Raw genomic sequence first — 19252 nt, 5'->3', positions numbered from 1 at the left:
ACTTTTACTTTAAAACTTTAAATACGTTCAGCTGCTTCTGTACTTTAACTTTTTTTTTTTTTAAAAGAAGGATGTTTTATGCAGGATTTCTACTTGTGATCGAGTACTTTTCCATCGGTTGAAGGACGTGAAGACGACTCTCCACCACTGTACACAGGTGTGCCCCTGTGACGCTGCTGCTGCTGCTGACCACGTGGTGTGTGTGTGAGACGATCAGCTGACCGCCGGGGGGGGGAGGAAGAGGAAAGAAGATGGAAGGGAACAGAGACGAAGCTGAAAAATGTATAAATATAGCGACGAGAGCCGTCGAAGCCGGCGATAAAGAGAAAGCGCGGAAGTTTCTCGTCAAAGCGGAGAAGCTGTACCCAACTGACAGAGCCAAAGGTGAGGGCGGTTGTGTCTGACTGTGTCCGTGGAGCCGACCGCAGCTAACGCAGCGCCGTGACCCACCTCGGTAGCATGTAGCCGGCGTCTACTGACACCGGTCACGGCTGAAGTTGACAGAAGGTCGTCTGTGGAAATTAGGATATAACGGTCATAAATACACGCGTGACTACTTCACGGTGATCAGAGGTGAACTAGAGGGAGTCCATTTCGCGCAACATGCATCCCGGTTGGTTAAGTTGCGGGCCCTGGTAGCTGACCGAGCTAGCGTTTCCCCCCGCAGTGCAACTCAGCAGGCAATGAATCGAGGTTGTAGATGAATATATATATTTAATGAAGTGAATAGTTAACTGTTATCCTGACGTTTTTTTTTTTTTAGTTTTTTTTCAGAATAGTAACAGCTCACTAAGACAAGTTGGCAGCTTGTCGTCAACCAGCAGTCAAGCCATCATCCGCTCAGTAACTCCATGCGAGCTGTCGATCACCGCATTGTCTGAACAGCTGATTTTAAAAAAAACATTTGTGTGATGTCATTTCTCTTTTACTGTAGTAACACATTTTTAAAGCTTCTGCGTTAAGGTCGTGGATCGTGTTGAGGGCCAGAGCCTGCACGAAGAGCCCAGGGTGGGGGGGGATGTAGGGCGACGTGTCCAGGTTGTCCATGTGGTCCAGGTTGTCCATGTTGTCCATGTGGTCCAGGCCACACAACCAACAATCCCTTAATTGAATGATTGAGCCAGGGAGAGCCTCTGAAGACTAATCCAGGACACACCAGTGTGCCTGTAACATGTCAGCAAACGGGTGGGGAAGATGAGACTGACACGAGCATGTTGGGTTTTTAGTTCAGAAACACTCTTCAATATGTGGGATTATGAGTGACTACATAACAGGCTGGATTAATTTGTACAATGATGATCATTAACGTCTCGGATGTTAAGCTGTAACTCGTCAGTTGTAGTGGGATGTAGTTCAATAACGAGCAGGTTCACGTGTCTGCATACTTATGAGTCTGCACCCTCAGTATTTGTGTGTGTGTGTCAAGCACTAATGACAGTTTCTAAAATGTCTACAGAAAGCTTGCCAACACCGGACCTTGAAAATATTCAAGGTAATAATAATTACCTGATATTATATATAAATATATATGATTATAATTAGCATAATCATCATTATGTCTTTAGATTTTGCAGACGAGATGAGCAAATTCAACTTTTCTGTTTTACTGCCACTGGCACTTCTTTACATTTAGAGTTGAAGCAATGAAGATGATGAAAAGTTTGAGACATTTTTCAATCAAATATTTTGAATATTTGATGCCTGAGGATCTGATCACTTTTATTTATTTTACGATACTAAACTGAATATCTTTGGCTGTTTGTCAAATAATTCAAGCTACTGAATACATCACATCAGGCTGTGAGACATCTTATGACATTTTATAGACAAAACAATCAATAAGTTAAGAAAGCAATCAGTAATGAAAATGCTTGTAAGTTGCAGCCTTGATCCACATGCACACCAGAAAATGTCATGCAGTGAACAACATGAACACAATGTGCATGATAAAAAAGGTGTTATGCAGAGAACGCATAAACAAAAGGCAGACAGGGTTTGAAGGTGGAAGCAGTGACTGGCTGGTTTCCCAGCTTGGGCGCCTTGCAAGAATAAAGTTGACAATCCTGATGGTTTAGATGCAGAAGCTCTTTCTCAGTCTGTCTCGTGGTTTGGATGAGCGCAGTGAATTTCTCCTCGTTAGCTATTTGCTAGCAGACCGTTTTACAAAATTACTTTTTAATAACATTGCTGATTGAAGTAATCATGACATGACCTGAAAGGAATTTTCATTAAACAAGTTAAGAAGCAGCGAAAACAAACAAGGACATTTTTTTTATATATTTTTTTTTTTATAAACATTAACTGCACTGATGGATGTTTTTGTATTCGGGCAGAAGTGGCACAGAGTTGGTTTACTCTACTGTAGAACAGTGCAAATGTAATCTTCAGATTGGTCTTGCCGTGTGAGGTGAGGTCGTGTGTCACATCTTCTTATACTGCTATCCAGGGCATCCCACATTTAGGGTTGAGAGGAGAAGGCAGGCTAAAGAGGTTCTTGTCGCTTTCTGGTTGTCAGTGTGGGACTAATAGCTGTACAGTCAGCTGCAGTAACCACATAGAGGTTGGGTCCGCATGTCTCAGCAAGTTCACAACTGTCATACAGTCATTGAATTATCTAGCATCAGCAAGTTGGTTATCAACCAGATCTGTCAGGTAGGATATTCCGGTCTGTCGTGAATGGGTTTACATTTGAAGAAGAAAGATTGTACAAAGTCGTTGTGTGATCATGCATCATATTACAGCATTTAGAGGCGTGTATTTGATCCTAAATATGTTTTGGAACATGGGAATCCATAATTGTTTACGTTCATTACTGATGATTTGACATACCGGTCTTTTTCAGGGTATTGGGGGACATGACAACTTAACGGGCATTATGTATGGAATGGGACACGGGTGTTACTCTATCATGGAGAGGAGCACCATCATTTTCACCTGTATATTGTGTGTAGTACGGGCAGTTATCCAAAGTCTTATCCAAAAAAGACGAAACATCATGAAAGAGGCATGGCACACTTAGCAAGCTGCTTAGATTATCTAGTGAATCAAGAAAAATGACTCCATATACAGATTAATAACACAGCCAAACGTACAATGTATTTGTCACACTAGTAAAGGCAAGGGAATGCATCAAAACATGACCCCTATTTCGACACCTCATGTTAGTGAAGACATCGTACATGCTATCATAAGAAGAAGAAAAAAGAAGCACACTGCTGGATCAGATTTAGTGAGCTTAATTTTAGTTTATAACCCCTTTCTCTTTTCTTTAGCGTTGTTGGATGCATTAACGAGGAACGGGAGCTCAGCGGGTAATGGCGCATATCGCAGGAGACCAGCAGAACGTTCAGAAACCTCCGATGCTCAGCCAGAAAGAGAGAGCCAAGAATCTGGAGGAGGCGACTCTTCGAAGGGCTTCACGAAGGAGCAGGTCGAAGGTGTGCAAAGGTGAGCCTCGTAGGACACACTTGGTTTCACCCGTTTCTTTTTCCCGTTAGTTGGTACTGTAAGCTGTCGCACTTCAATTGGCTATTTTTGTTCTCCCCTACAATGGACCCTGTGACAGCACTGCTGTTTCTTTCATACTTGATCAATCCTTTCATCTGAGGCTAAAGGAGGACACTGTAGTCTCTGCACTGTTGTACACAAACAGCTACTGCTATGGGAACCTCTCCATCTTGATGTATTTCCCATGAGGGTGGGGAGTAAGAGAGATTCAGCAGAGTGAGCTAGATACCAGGTAACCCACATGCTTGCTTACATGCTACATGTTTCCATTTTTAGACCAGATAGAGAGAAAGGTTTGCACTCATTTTCCTATCAAAAAAAGGTTACCGGTGGTAACTAGAGTTCATGTTTGAGATAAACACGCTGCTCATTGTTAAGACAATGCTGCCAGAATAGGCAGTCGCCCTCTCCCCTGTGTTTTTAGACTAAATCATGTGGGGAAGCTTCTTGGGGTTAAAAATTGCATCACGTCTTCCGGGAAAAGTAAGACAATTTGTGGTACATTACAAATATCCTCTGTGTAACCTCAGGATGTTTCCTACTCCTGTCATGGTTCAGTAATGGGAAGAGTAGGCCAGTGCCTCAGTATATATTATTATGTTAGTAGGCCAGTATGACGAGGATTTCATCATATTATATTGTTTAACAAAAATGTTTTTTTTTTTCCAAATTTGAGCAAATTCCGATTCCAAAACCAATAAAATGGATTTTGTTTTAAGCTTGTGAAGAGATAGGCCTGATGTTTGCACAAAAGTGGAACACAGTTCATTTAATTGAACATCGTATTGATTATGTTTCATGGGATTTTGCATTCATATTTGTTTTGTAATCTGAAACACATTAATATTAATTTTGTAGAATTGATTTCAGCCCTATAGCCCAGCCCAACTGGAATATGCACTGTGTACTCATCTTCTCTGCAGACAACTGTGTATTAATAAAGTATAGAAGGTTGACTCTCTGTTTTTCCTTTGAAGAATGTCATTGTATTGGAGATTAAATATGCTAAACACAGCTTCTACAGTCTTGACTATCTGTCTAGGTCTTGATAAATACATTATTGGGACTCAAACACTGCGAGTGGCTTTTCTAAATGCGTGTGTATTTGAGTAAAGAAACTTCAGATTAATAAACCACGGTGGCTGTAAAGATAGCTGCTACGGCATCAAAAGTTTAGCACAACTCTTGGTTATTTGTGGGAGGTGTGCTTGAATGTCGCTCATCTGTGCGGCTGAGGACAGCCCATCAATGTTACTTTCAGTATGTGCACACACCTGCTGTGACAGAGAGATGATACAACACAACAGGCCAACTCGAGGGGGAAAAAAAAAAAAAGAAGTTGTCACCTTTCAGGTCAAATATGATCCATTGGCCCTTTCTTTCAGAATAAAGCGGTGTAGGGACTACTACGAAGTGCTCGGTGTCAACAAAGAAGCCAACGACGAAGAGCTGAAGAAAGCCTACAGGAAACTAGCACTCAAGTTCCATCCAGACAAAAACCGCGCACCTGGAGCAACAGAGGCCTTTAAAAGTAACTTCACTTAGTTTGATGTTGTTATGTTACTGAGAAGTTTGAGATGGGACGTGTACGTAATAGACTGATGTATGATTTAAGGAGTGTGCAGTGTAGATCTATGTTTTGAGCTTAAAGATGATAATACTGAAACCATGCCTGAAGAAATAGGAGATTCCAAAATTGCATATGGCCACAAAAAACCCTTCATTACTGTTTAGCATTTTGAAGAAAAAAAGAAAACGTATAACGTATTCCTCCTTTGACTCGACTGTCTTCCTCCAGAGATTGGCAATGCATATGCAGTGCTGAGCAACCCAGACAAAAGACGGCAGTATGACGTGACGGGAGGGGAGGAGCCGAGCAGCCCGAGTCACTCGCACGGCGAAGGCTTTGACTTCCACAGGGGCTTCGAGGCAGACATCACGCCTGAGGACCTCTTCAACATGTTCTTCGGAGGCGGCTTCCCCTCCTGTGAGTGAGCACTTGTGTGCGAGTCAACGCAAAACGCCCAGAAATCGGATGGTTAACTGCTTAGTCATCCTTCAATTCTTAATGAATATTCCAATTATCCCCTGAATGTGGCTCGGTAAATTGTGTGCTGGAAATGATTGCGTTTTAACATTGGACCAGTCATTTTTAGGATGACGGGTGTACAACCCCCCCCCCCCTCCCTCTCCTCACGCCCCCTTCTTTAGGGCTTTGTCAACATAATATAGAGCAGCATGAATGTGTAGTCTTGAAAACTGATTTTGAGAGCAGTAAATAACTTTGTATTTGACCTCAGTCATACATTTTGTGTCTACAGCAAGCACACACAGTTTTACCAACGGCAGGACAAGCTACAGCCATCAGACGGATTCCCAACAAGAGAGAACAGACGAAAGAGGAGATGTATGTAGACAGATTCACATTATCTTGAATTTTTTATTTTTTTAAACGTGTACTTCATATTTGTAATATTATAATTTGAGGTTATGCAGGCTTATACAATCTACCTGTGTTATTGTGCCATATAATACATTTGCTGCTGTAACTAAAGTGTCTGTCATACTGTGTTTGTCTGCAGGGGGGTTTTTCAATGTTTATCCAGCTGATGCCCATCGTGGTCCTGATTTTAGTGTCAATTCTGAGCCAGATGATGGTTTCCCCTCCACCCTATAGCCTCTACTCCCGACCGTACGTGCTCTCACACACACACACACACACACACACACACACACACACACACACACACACACACACACACACACACACACACACACTCTCTCTGTCATCAGCCTGCAGTAGTATGCAGCAAGTTACTAATATTAAATGCGACATTATTCACCTGTCATACCTTTTGAACTGATAACATGTAAATTCTTGGATTAACTGCCAAAGTTTCCGTGCAAAACGTCTTTGTTAACGTTTTTAACATTTCTGCTCATTGGAGCCTGGATAAAATGTAGTTGGTTTTTTTTAGAGTTCGTTGCAGAAAATGTGGTCTATATTGTGAAGGACAGGATTTAAAAGTTCCCTTCAGTCTTAACATTGCATGCATTTTCACCTCCTTTATCTCTTCCAGGTCCACAGGTCAGACCATAAAAAGGCAGACAGAAAACCTGCACGTCGACTACTATGTAACTAGAGATTTCAAGTCTGAGTTTAAGGGCTCAGCGCTGCAGCAAATTGAGAAAAATGTAGAGGAGGACTATGTATCTAATGTCAGAAATAACTGCTGGAAGGAGAGACAGACAAGTAAGTAACCATGGTTATAATATACTACACCCTTGGAATTGCCTTACTGAGTTCACTTATAGTTTCTGTTTTGCACTTTTTCCCTGACATTGTTTTTCTGTTTGTGTGATCCAGAAACAGACCTGCTTTATGCTGCGAAGGTGTACAGGGACGACCGACTGCGCAAGAAGGCAGAACTCATGACCATGGATAACTGCAGGGAGCTGGACAGACTGAACAGCCTATTCAGAGGAGGATGAGTCGGATACTTTTAGAACATGTTATTGTATATGAATAGATGTGTGTTAATTTTTTTAAGGAAGAGTCTTTACACTAGGAGCAAAAAACTTACTAAAATATTTTAGCTCTATTGTTGAAGTTTTAAAATTCCCCTCTCCTAATATCCCCCCTGCCAACTTCTCTTCTTCCTCCTCACTCCAGCCCGACCCCAGGAATCGCCTTGTTACATCGTAATGAACCAATCAAAACACACTGTAGAAAGCCCGACATTTTCTTTGTTTTTCTTTCCTTTTTTTTTTTTTTACTCTGCTTTTCCTGTTTTCTTGAAAGCAAGAAGGACAAGGACACTTGATTGTAAAGGCATGTGCTTTGAGTAGTGAAAACCTGAGAAGCATTCTACACAAAAAATAACTGTCTTAAGGTCAACAAACAGCTTGTGGCATCATCCGCTCATCATAAATATAAAGTGGGTGACATTATAGGTTCATCTGGAGGTGCTGTCATCCATCCAAATCCATTTCTTGAAGAAACAAAAGAAGGAAATAAATTAAAAAAAAAATACAGAATGCTTGTTTTCACTTCCTATTCACCTCCAATTGGATGAAGATCAATGGATCGTGAAGAGTTACCTGTGACTTTGCTATGAGAGAACATTTTATATTGTCCACTCCACAATGTGAAGTTGGTTGGGACTCAACATAAAAGGACAGTGACACTGTTATTCATAAATGGTTGTACATTTTCATTTTTGAATGTTTAAAGTTTATGCAGTTATTTAAGTAACTATAGAAGAAATAAGGGTTTTCTTCAATGCTCGCCTAATCATTTAAATAAAATAAAATTGTTACCATACACTGGATGGAATTGTCTCTCTGAATCTGATATTAAACTGTTGGTGTGTGTGGAAATTACACAAATTAATAACTTTCAGAGATCAAGTCATATGTAGTCATGGAGAGAGTCTTCATTTGATTTTCCCAAGTTTTTCCCCCCAGATTTCTACTGTCCCCCTGATTCAGTGTAAGTAAATGGAATGTGGGTAAAGTGGGATGTTTCTTTTGTGCTGTTTGTTTATTGTCCAGAGTAAATGGGTCATTGTCACCATTTACTCAAGTTATGTACTTAAATGTAATTTTGAGATACTTTTCAGTGACGAAAATGTCACAAACTAAATTGCATTCACTTCAACTGTATTGTGCTGGAGGCATTCAATGTCAGACAGATGTTTAAAACACTACCTGGGTAGATGAAACCAAAACTATGTAAACTGCAAAATATACAGGGAATAAATAATTTTCTAATGTTAAAGGATGTTGAATGATGCATCTCCCACCCAACACTGTTTCCATTAAAACCAAAATTAGAATTGTAGTTCAACTGTATGGCTGTTATTATGAAATTAGCAAATGTATTTATTTTATTTTTTTACCAGTGCAGAGATCTAAAATGTGAACAGGACATGAAATAGTTATCATGCAAGTATTGTTAAAGCCAATAGGATAATATTTAAACTCAGTTTGTACATAGAAATGCACCTTACTATAACAAATAGACTGCATATTTAATTTGCATCGCATGAAATGTAAATACTCAAAGACCGGGGATCTCAAAATACACTTAACAGTGATTCTGTAAAAGATATAGTTGACTCCATGATGTCATGCATAAGGAGACCATGCAGTATTGTGTTCTATCCCTTTACACAGTCTACATATTGATCTCCATAGGCTGCTTTTATTAATCATTAGCTCCCTGAGTTCTCTATTACATTTTATATTCCAGCGGTATGCATTAAATCTGATGACATTAGAGACCTCTAATGTAAGCTGAACATGCTATATTGGGACTGTTGGTGAAGGCTGGCCCTAGAGATGCTGTACCCTTTGAATTGTGGGTAATGTAGGCCTGAAATGAACAACGTTAATTAAATTTCTAATTATTGTTTTTGCGACCGTTAAAATACATAAAAATAAAAAAAATACGTTTTTTATTTTTGTACACCACTTAAGTATACATAAGATGTTGCAGATGTCAGTATATATATATTTTTTCTTTTTCTTTATCGTACCATGTGACATCATCGTCGGTTTTCTTTGGTCACGGGACAGCGTTAAACCCGGAAGACTGCGGCGCGTATGCTGGTGCCACCTCTGTGCGTGAGGAAATTAAATGGAAAAACAAGCAGAAGTGAAAACTGAAATGCTGTCACGACAACGTTTTGCGGAGTAAATCGGTGACGTCAAACCAATGTGCCAGGGAAAACGCTGCTTTCTAGATCTGACGTGACGTGGACGATGCAGCGCCACGGCTCCGTCTGCGTGTTTCTGTTGGGTTTGTACTCCTGCGGGTGTTTCTCTCACGCGTCTGCCTGCGAGCCCGAGCCAGAGACTCCAGACTGGAGAATGACTCTGAAAACTATTCGCAATGGGATACATAAGATTGACACGTACTTGAACGCAGCACTGGACTTGTTTGGTGGAGATGACGGACTGTGTCATTATAGATGTAATGATGGTAAGCGGGCTCGGTTATACACACACACACACACACACACACACACACACACAAGCGCACCTGTCCTCTCCCTGCTGTGTGAAGTCAAACTGAAAGAACTTTGGATATTTAAGTGAGAAACTAAATTAATGTTGAGTTTATGCAACAGCTGGGAGCTACAAAATCACCCCTTGCGTGGGACTGGAATCCATGAAGTCATCTGTTTGGATGTGGTTATCTCAGAAAGCAAGATAACAAAGAAGACCAACAACAAGAAACATCCTCACCTTTGCTCCTGTCTCACAGGGTACAAGCCGACGGCTCGTCCCGGTTACAAGCAGCCGCCACCCAACGGATGTGGCTCCCCGCTGTTTGGATTTCAGGTACTCTGACCTGTGAAAGTTTGGGACGTTGGAGGTGTCCTGTGTGTTTCCATGTCAATCCTAATGTACACAGCATCCCAAAGTATAAGCGTTATTCTTGTGTAGGTTATATTTGCCTAATATTTAAGTTTGTTTTTTTTTCTACTGCAAATTTCAAACAAATTATAACGCGTTTAGTTCACAGTACAAAGCACAGTTAAGGTTAAAAATGGAGCCTAACATAATAAATTGCCTGGATATATATTATTGGCAGATTTGAGCTTCAGATAGAGTTGATTCAGGAAGATTTCAGACCCGTTTCACTTTTTGCACATTTTAAAGTGTTGTAAGTGTAATTTTAAATTCAATACACTATACTCAATAACCCATAAAGACAAAGTGAAAACGTGTTTTCAGAAAGGAAAACAACTTCAAAAAAATCTCATTTACAAAAGTATTGAGACCCTTCGGCACCATAAATTGTGATCAGGTGCATTCTGTCGCAATTCGAACAAATTGGCACGCGACTGTGTGTACAAGATCCGATCTTTAAGAGTGCATACCAGGACAAAAACCAAGCCATGACGTCCAAGGAACTACCTGTAGCCACCCTGGAAAAATTGTGACTTAGCGCAGGAATCAGGGCAAAGGTATTTTCCTAAATCATTTCTAAAATGTTGAGTCTCGTCTGGAGCAAAGTGGACTCGTTAATTGTGAAAGAAGTCTGAAACCAAACTGAGTCAGGGAGGTGACCAGCCTCAGAATTTTCTGCAGAGGTGGGGAAACCCTGCGAGAAGGATGACCATCTCAGCGGCACGCAGCACTTTCAGGCCTTTATGGTAGAAGAGCCAGACAGAAGACTTGGCTTGGAGTTTGTGAAGCTACATTTAAAGGACCCCGAGAGCATGAGGAAAACTATTCTCAAAACTACACTATTTAGAAAGAACTACGTTTGTGCAGCAACCTGACACGGAGTGACATCATCTATCGACACCACAGTGAACCAAACAACACAGCAAAGACCTGGCTGGAGTGGCTTCAGGACAAGTATCTGATTTTCCTTCACTTGCCCAGACAAAACACCACATAACGACTGTGGAGAGACCTGAAGATGACAGTTAGCGGACGCTTTCCATCCAATGTAAGAAAACATGACGGGATCTGCCAGGAAGAAGGGAATAAACTCCCAAATCCAAGTTTACAAACCTTGCAGAGACGTTTCCCAGAAGACTCGGAGCTGCAACTGCTGCCAAAAGGGCTTCTACAAAGAACTGAATTAAGCTCCTAAAAACCAAAACCGTCACATGTTACTCTGCCTTTTATTGTCTCTGATATGTAAATTACCAACTACTCGCAGAACCGCAATAATATACTTTGCATTTAGAAAAACCTGCGTATCTTGCTGGCAGGATCCTTCTTATCTCAAAATAAAACACGTGTATTGAAAACAGCTAAAGAGTAACCGAGTTTTTATTTCCAGTTTGATATAGGAATCCCATCCATGACAAAATGTTGTAACCAACACGACCGCTGCTATGACACCTGCGGGCGTGAGAAGCACGACTGTGATAAGCAGTTCCAGGACTGTCTGGAGACCATCTGCAGGAATGTGCAAAAGACCCTGGGATTGGCCCAGAGCGTCCAAGGTAAGAGAGAGACTTGATCCAGTCTGTTCATACCAGATGAAGAATTAGATGGGACTGCATGTACCTGGCTGAAGTTACAGTCTGTACGTGACTGTAGATTGTTGTAAACACTTAATTCAAGAAGCTTTCACACAAGGCAAATAGAAGGCCTTTTAACACTCAGTTCACTTTTTGTGTTGGTAAAGAACTTTTTTTTATTTTTGTTTTATTTGACAAATTAATAGAATCTCTGGATTAATTGATTTGTATTTGGAATCATCAAATAATGCTCCAAATCGGACCAAAAAAAAAAAACAAGCGATACATATTTAAAAGATATCAGTATTTCTGAAAAACAATTCAAGTAATAAACACCCTTTTCACAGAAGACATTTTGGCATTACATCACAGAAGGAAAAGGACAGCTGTGACTGATACTATTCAAGTCCAGCTCAAATTAGAAAGCTCTTTTTGTGTGCTACAGCTTAAATGTCTACTGTAAGCTCATTAAAAGCATAAAGCAGTAACTGTAGTGTTCTGTTAGGCAGAGCAGCCATTCATACTGAACCAGACATTAAACGTTTTTAATGTCACAGTTAGGGCTGTCACAATCATTGAAGTTTAGTTGACAATTAATTGTCATTTCATGCCATTATTATAATAGAGGCCACGTCAATGTGAAGTTGGTTTTTCAACTAAATCCGTCATATTTAATTTCAATAGATTCTCATTGAAATGCAGCTGGTCGAATGCTAAAGGCTGAATGCCTCACGCCTCTCCAGCCATTTAACCAAAGCGGAGGAAGGGAGCAGATGACGTCATTAAAAGAGCACCAGTCAAACCTCAAACCGTTGAAAATGTTGTTGGACTGGTGACGGAAATGTGGCATTTCTGTTAGTTTCCACCAGCTGTTTGTACCAGATGAATGGAAACAATTTAGACAACTATGCAAAATGACTGCGGGCAGCTCACGCACTTGCAATCAGGCGATTATGTAATAATTGTGACCTAGTTACAGTAAGAAAAGCTCAGTTGTAGATACTAAAAACATTAACGGCTGAATTCCATTCGGCTGCTTTCACTTCAGGTGCATGTTGGCTCACTGTCACTCTGCCATGGCTCACTGGGACACTTGAATAAAACATTGTTGTTAATGTTGTTAGACATGCCTGTGCTTCTCTTATTATTATTATTATTATTATCTAAAGGTTTATATAACATACTTTACATACTGTAGTCCCTCCATCTCCTGATGTGTATACCAAATAAGCGTCAGCCCTCGTCAGCATGTCCAGGCAGGCCTTTTTGAGCAACAGCTGTATCTAAAGTTTGCATACTTGCTTTTAGATATAAAATCTTTCATTTGAAAGTGGTGTGCATTAGTACATCTTGGACTTCCACTGACATTTATTTTGATAAAAATTACACATCCAGTTGGCCTGCTGTTCAAGTATAATACTTACAGATGCAGGTTTTTATGCACGCTGGTATAGGCGAGTGAATTCCAGAACAAACTGTTGTGATGCACAGTAATTCCAGCAGAGGGAAACGTGGAGCTTTATTTTGAATGTTGCCAGCTGGATCACAAAAGAACCAAATTAGCAATCATTCTTCAGTACAGACTCTTAACCATGACATCAAGGTCACACTGTCGGTCATGAGTAAGATTAGAATATCTGTATTGCTCTGATCATTAACGTGCCACTTTAATGAAAGTTTAATTCAAACCTGAAGAACAGAATAAACTATGATAAAAATCTGTATTTGATCAAAACTGTATGCTCTATTTAAATGTACACAAAATGGTTTTTTTTGTTGTTGTTGCTCACAGTAAAGTGATAGTAGGTACAGCTCAGCAGCCCCCCTGCTGTGTTCACTCATGTTCTCTCTTTCCGTCTTGACAGCATGCGAGTCAGCGGTGACTCTGCTTTTCGACGCTGTTATGCACTTGGGATGTAAGCCGTACCTGGACAGCCAGCGGGAGTCCTGTGTGTGTCAGTATGAAATGAAGAAGGAGCTGTGAAACCGCCACAAGAACAGGACTGACAAACTCACTCGTTCACTAGCAATACCACTGACTGAAGGACACCAGCTGTAAACCTTTCTTTCAGATGTAGATTTTCTCAGGGACAGAGCTTCTTCTTCAGTCGGCACTAATCTGTGTTCGTTGTCTCCCTTTATCAGAGTTATATCCGTTTATATAAAATGAGCATGAAATTACCAGAGTTTTTTGTGGGGACAACGAATATTCGTCTTGTGCAATTAATTATTTATATTTTGTGTATATTGTTTAATGTAATTGTCCACTGATAGACTGTAAACAGGGAGTCTAGGGTTTCCCTGGCTTCATGTGTGGTTGGATAGGAGCTAGTCTTTAAAGCAACACTTTTCTTTAAGGGTCTATAACATAAGAAATTATCCTGTTGAGAAAAAAAAAAAAAAAAGCCCTGTGACTTAATTCAATAATTGATTATCATTCAATTCTGAAAAAAATTGAGTAAAACAAAGAGATTTTTTTGTGTGTCTTAACTGCACAACAGGTCAGCCTACCATGCAAAAATGGCCAATTTATTTTCAGCCAAGCATCCAAATCAACACAAACGAAAATAAAGTTTACGGGAATAAATTAAGGGTGAATAAATATTTTACTTGTCCACAGACAAGCGGCTCTTTCAAGGATATTCCTCTGAAAAAACGGCAAATAAACCTTTTCATTGTCAAATTATGTCGTTCTTTCCAAGAAATGTTCAGGAAACTGTTATGAAATCACGGACTGTAAATTAAAAGATTAACTCAGTTCCTCACAACTCCGAATAGAAAGAGAAAGTGTTTTTGATATCATCTTATCATAAAACATGCAGGGGAAGGCACTGGGACACGCAATTGATGCAGATGTGACAACACCTTAAAACATTTGTTGTATTGTCACGAAAATAAAGAAACCTGCTTTTCTTAATACTTTTGTTTCTCAGTTGACATTTTATACATAAAAAAAATGTTTAAACATGTTTTTATTTTCTCATTTTCATGATGTTGAGAAAGTGATAGAAGGCCACTGAAATGTGTCTGGATTAGTTCTTTAGCTCTCCTAATCTTCGGCTGCATCGACCTCGATCTTCCTTTTATTGTGTAGGATTTGTTTGCACCTCCCGTTTCATCCGTTTTGTTGCAATGTGGCGAACACGGAAGCCCCGGCTGTCGATTTTTGACGGAGTGGCGTGACATCCAATCGTTGTCTTCCGGGGTTGTTTACTTCGAGCCAATGAGCGTGCGGGGCGGAGCCACACCTGGGAGTCGTAAGCGTCGGTTTGACGAAGCAAATTTATTTTCCAGCGTGTCAGTCGGAGTGAAGACGAGCCGCGAACATGTCTAACAGGGCGGAAGACTACGGTGGAGGTAACAGCTTTACATATATGTTTTTAAATTCAAAGCAGATATATAAATGATGGTCTTCCGCTGCGGTGCATTCGGTTGAAACATGCAATGGGTTTTAGTGCCCGTGTGAGTTAGGCTCAGTATCATCAGTGAAACTGTGTTTACTACGTTGCTGTCACACCTTTACTATCAGTTTTCTTCCCCCCCTCAGTCACCACGTATGCAGTACAGCATGTGAAGCGGGATTTTAATGCTCTTAAACCAACTTCAAAGTCAGGACTTCATTGTTCTTTTCTCTCACCTTCCCAGGAAGCGTTGCTAAAGACAGCAGACCAGCAACAGACCAGGCGGGTGAGTCACACAATGGAGTTATATACTACTATCAAGACCTCTGGACACGTTTTGGTTTTTTTTTTTAATTTGGAGAGGAGAAATGATCTGCATTTATTAAAACAAAAGTGAAATACACAGGGAAAGCTTTTTATTGCCAGAAAGCCAAAGTACGGCCAAATCAAGCAGGGTGAAATTAATGATCAACTTCACCTGCCTTTATTATTGTAATAATTAACTATCATGTGGACTGGATTATATTACCCCATAAACGCTCTGAGCCTTTGTCATTCTGAAACTGATTTGCATGGTTCTCTAAAAGTGCTTTGTGAGGATGTGCCTCAATTTGCACAATTGTTTGCATCTTATCTGTCTTGGCCTTTTTTTTTCTTTTTTTTTTATTCTTTTTTTTTTTTAAAGATGAACCTCATAAAAACATGAAATAATAAAGGTTATTATGACCTTGTATTGTATCCAAGTGAGGTGTTTCTAATAGTTGGCCACCCAAGTTGTAGGAGCGTAGACTTAAGTGTGTAAACAAAACAAAACTTCACGCAAGAAAAAAAAAATGTGTACACACTAATTGCTTTTTTTTTTTCAATTTAAAAAAAAAAAATCAGATTATATCTTCTTAGCAGTCAAAACGCCCCCAAAGCTGCTGCCTTGGTACACAAAGTCTAACCTACATATCTGTACTGTGGGGAATAGAGGTGTCACTTTTGGCCTCTGTTCTTTTAGCCATCTTTCTGCGCCTATCACCCAGCTATTGAAGGCCATGAGGACTCTAAAGTGACAGAACAACGGCTGCTTGACCCCACATCAGCAGCGGTGGAGCAATTCATATGCACCTGTAGCCGTACCGTTTAACAAAGAAGCTCCATCCTACCGTGTAGCTTCGGCTGCAACGGCACTGTTGTGATACTGGGAAAAAAAAAAAAAAGCTGTAATGTAAGACTTGTCCGTTTATTCTTGTTTTGTATTCGTTGCATGGGTTGTTCATGTGCGTGTTGTTTTCGGTAGCGTGCACGGAGAACCTAGCAGAGACCGACGCCTACATCTCAAGGTAAACTTCTTGTTCATGTAGAATCAGCTGGACATTCTCACTCTCTTCTGCTCCGGCACACGCCTCGTACTGTCTGTATTTTATTTGCTCCCTAGCTCGTTCGCGTCATTAGCTTTGGATCCAGCAGAGGAGTACAAGATGGGCAACAAACGACGAGGCCTCGCACTCATCTTCAACCAGGAGCGCTTCTTCTGGCGCCTGGGCTTGAACGACAGGCACGGAACCAACGCTGACTGCTACAACTTGGAGAAAAGGTATCAGTTGTCAGGCAGCTGCTGGAGGAGGGGGGGGGAAACACTGCATTTGGCATTACTGTAAGAACACGACTGTACTTGTACAGCAGCTGCAAGTCTTTTCAGGTGCTCGCCGTTTGTATTTTATTACATGCTCAACAATTCTTTCACTTTTTTGTTTAGACTGCAGGAGCTGAACTTTGAAGCGAGAAGTTTCGATAACTACAAACAGGAGGAAGTCCTGGATAAAATCTGTGAAGGTATGCATGATGACCAGCGTCCATTCAGGAAGCGGCACAAGATATTTCTGACGTTTCAATTCCTTGTCTCCTGTACATGCAAGTATGACTAATATCCAACGTGTGCTACGGTACTTGCTACGGCTTGTTCATCAGCAAGTTTAACAATTCCCTGATGTCACACCAGCCGCGGAGGAGGACCATTCAGATGCAGACTGCTTTTTGCTCGTGTTCCTGAGCCATGGCGAGAATGATCATGTTTACACCTACGATGGCAAGATCAACATCCAGCTTATCACAGCCATGTTCAAAGGAGACAAGTGCAAGAGCCTTGCAGGAAAGCCGAAGATCTTTATATTGCAGGTACATGCAAACAAAACAAAAACACAGACAAGGGGTCCATCAGAGTATGTCAACATGCAGTCGACCTGTTGTTATTCCTCTTCTCGGAAACCAGTATTTTTTTTTACAAATGCAGTCCAAGTGAACTTGGCCATGTCCGTCTTCAGGCCTGCCGCGGAGACAAGCATGACGATCCGGTGACTGTCTGCGATGCCGTGGACAACGAGTTGAAGACGAACGAGGTGGTGGTGGATGCCAGTGCCGTGCACACCCTCCCTGCCGGGGCTGATTTTATCATGTGTTATTCTGTGGCCGAAGGTGAGTTTAAGAGTGGTTAGTCTGGTCTGTTGCAGCTGCTGTGAAAGCTGTCCCTTGAAAGACCCTACTATTCAAGTCCACCAAGGGGACTCTGGTGCAGTTTGTTTGGGGGACAGTAAATGGATCAAACACAGTGTATATATATATATATTTTTTTTGTAGACAAAGTTATTTTAGTATTATTTCCAAAGCTTAACTCTTAATAAATGGGGTTGAATTGCTCCACTTTGGTCTCAGTGATGCTTTGGTTATGAATGATGACGGTGCCCAAAACTGTCTTATAATGTACATTCATATCTAAATACCTTGTGCGTACTCCTCTTGGTTCATGTGTAAACTCGGTGAACCTGAGGTGCACCGGACCTTAAATACAACTATGGATACCTTTTTTTTTTCTTGAGTTCTGGACCAAATACACCAAATCTTTTTTGAGCCTGTATCCGTGATCTTTTGTAAATACTAGTTAAGCATTTAAAATGTTTGTATGCCTCTTTAAATAATCCTTTTTGCTGCTCGCTCAACATTTGAACTTTTTTTTTATTTTTTTTTTTATCTTTGTTCAGGTTACTATTCGCACAGAGAGACCATCAACGGCTCATGGTATATCCAGGATCTGTGTGAGATACTTCGGAAGTACGGGGACTCCCTCGAATTCACAGAGTTGCTCACGCTGGTCAACAGAAAAGTGTCGATGAGGGCCGTTGGGAAATCCAGTGACCCGACTGCCATTGGGAAGAAGCAAGTACCTTGCTTTGCTTCAATGCTCACCAAGAAACTCTACTTCAAACCAAATAAATGACAATGTCAGACCTCCGTCATTAAATCAGCTGGTTTTAGTAATTAATGCCTTAGAAAAAAGGGCTTCTCAATGGAGATGATAAAAATTGCGTTGTTTTTTTTTTTTTTTCCTCAAATCCTACTCTATTATTTACACTGAATCATCAGCTATTTGGCAGCCCTGATACTTCCAGTGACACAAGTGGTTATAAAATAACAGGAACAACTCTTATTCACATGAAGTGAACACATATAGTCACAGGCAATTACTTTATACCTGAAGCCTTTTGTAATTTGATATTCATGGGAAACCAGTTTTCTTGGCTGGGTCCAAGTTTTTTTTCTTTTCTTTTTTCATTTGAATGATGGGAAAGTAGTAACCAATTGCTTGCAAACATTTTGCAGTATCTGGCTTGTCTTCTCTCAGCGGATTGATCACAGAAGTCTGTGAATGTGAACATTCAGTTGCCATTTTATATTGTATATAAATATAATGCAATCCTATAAAACAGCCCCTGCAGGCATTCAAATTTGAAAATAAGCAGCTACATGTGTGACATTCCACACCGCAAATTCCACATATTTAATCGAGTGTGACTGTGGCTGTTTTCCAACTAGCAAAACTGATCATGACAGGGGATAACAGGGGATATGGCAGAATCTGAGTGGATTACAACCTAACCCCACCAGTTTCCTGGAGGAATCCCTGAATACACATATTATTTTAACACATTTGCAACTATTCACTAGAACCTTTATTACCCCAAATTTCATTTGTCAGCATTATTGTCTTGGACCGTATTATGTTGTAGGATGTTCCTGTTATTATGTCCGATCACTGGAGATCAGTGCACAATTTGCACTTTCAAGAAATTGCTTTTAAACTACAGAATCATAATGGACCACAATATTTGTTGGCTACTTTGTAATTCAGTTGAATTAACTGTGGTAGCATAGAAACAATCTCTTATCATGCAACATAACATGCAGACGTTTTTTTTTTTTTTTTTAAATGATCTCAACAAGCCAATACAACATGATCTCTGAAGAAGCAGGAAGTGTCAGCGGAGGCTGGTGTTCTTGGTTGTTCAGTCAGTTTTATGTCTTTGAGCCAGA

General features: G+C 40.5%; 3 protein-coding genes across 4 annotated transcripts; all 3 read left to right on the top strand.

Annotated features, from left to right (window-relative positions):
• The first annotated feature begins 225 nt into the window (after positions 1–225).
• Positions 226–8287, top strand: dnajb14 (DnaJ heat shock protein family (Hsp40) member B14). The gene is made up of 8 exons (XM_069167084.1): positions 226–384; positions 3273–3447; positions 4893–5038; positions 5306–5494; positions 5829–5914; positions 6090–6199; positions 6588–6760; positions 6875–8287. The coding sequence occupies exons 1-8, from the start codon at positions 252–254 to the stop codon at positions 6997–6999; spliced, it is 1137 nt and encodes a 378-aa protein (XP_069023185.1). The 5' UTR covers positions 226–251; the 3' UTR covers positions 7000–8287.
• An 814-nt stretch (positions 8288–9101) lies between these two features.
• On the top strand, positions 9102–14417 carry pla2g12a (phospholipase A2, group XIIA). Its single transcript, XM_069168045.1, has 4 exons — positions 9102–9493; positions 9779–9855; positions 11315–11480; positions 13364–14417. Exons 1-4 carry the CDS (start codon positions 9274–9276, stop codon positions 13480–13482), a joined length of 582 nt encoding a protein of 193 aa, XP_069024146.1. The 5' UTR covers positions 9102–9273; the 3' UTR covers positions 13483–14417.
• Positions 14418–14730: 313 nt separating this feature from the next.
• Positions 14731–18266, top strand: LOC138209093 (caspase-6-like). Of its 2 annotated transcripts, none has more exons than XM_069167452.1 (8): positions 14731–14855; positions 15144–15185; positions 16185–16227; positions 16323–16481; positions 16644–16720; positions 16887–17062; positions 17209–17359; positions 17923–18266. In XM_069167452.1, exons 1-8 carry the CDS (start codon positions 14825–14827, stop codon positions 18156–18158), a joined length of 915 nt encoding a protein of 304 aa, XP_069023553.1. In that variant the 5' UTR covers positions 14731–14824; the 3' UTR covers positions 18159–18266. The 2 variants fall into 2 exon arrangements, with proteins under 2 accessions (XP_069023553.1, XP_069023555.1); XM_069167454.1 differs by having other exon boundaries at positions 14829–14855; positions 15903–16227.
• Positions 18267–19252: the final 986 nt, after the last annotated feature.

Source organism: Embiotoca jacksoni, unplaced genomic scaffold, assembly GCF_022577435.1.
Source record: "Embiotoca jacksoni isolate LCO1_2020_lvr unplaced genomic scaffold, fEmbJac1.0.p SCAF_4, whole genome shotgun sequence".
NCBI classification, from domain to species: Eukaryota; Metazoa; Chordata; class Actinopteri; family Embiotocidae; genus Embiotoca; species Embiotoca jacksoni.
Note: the sequence above shows the minus strand (reverse complement) of the source record. Positions and strands in the feature narration are given on the sequence as shown.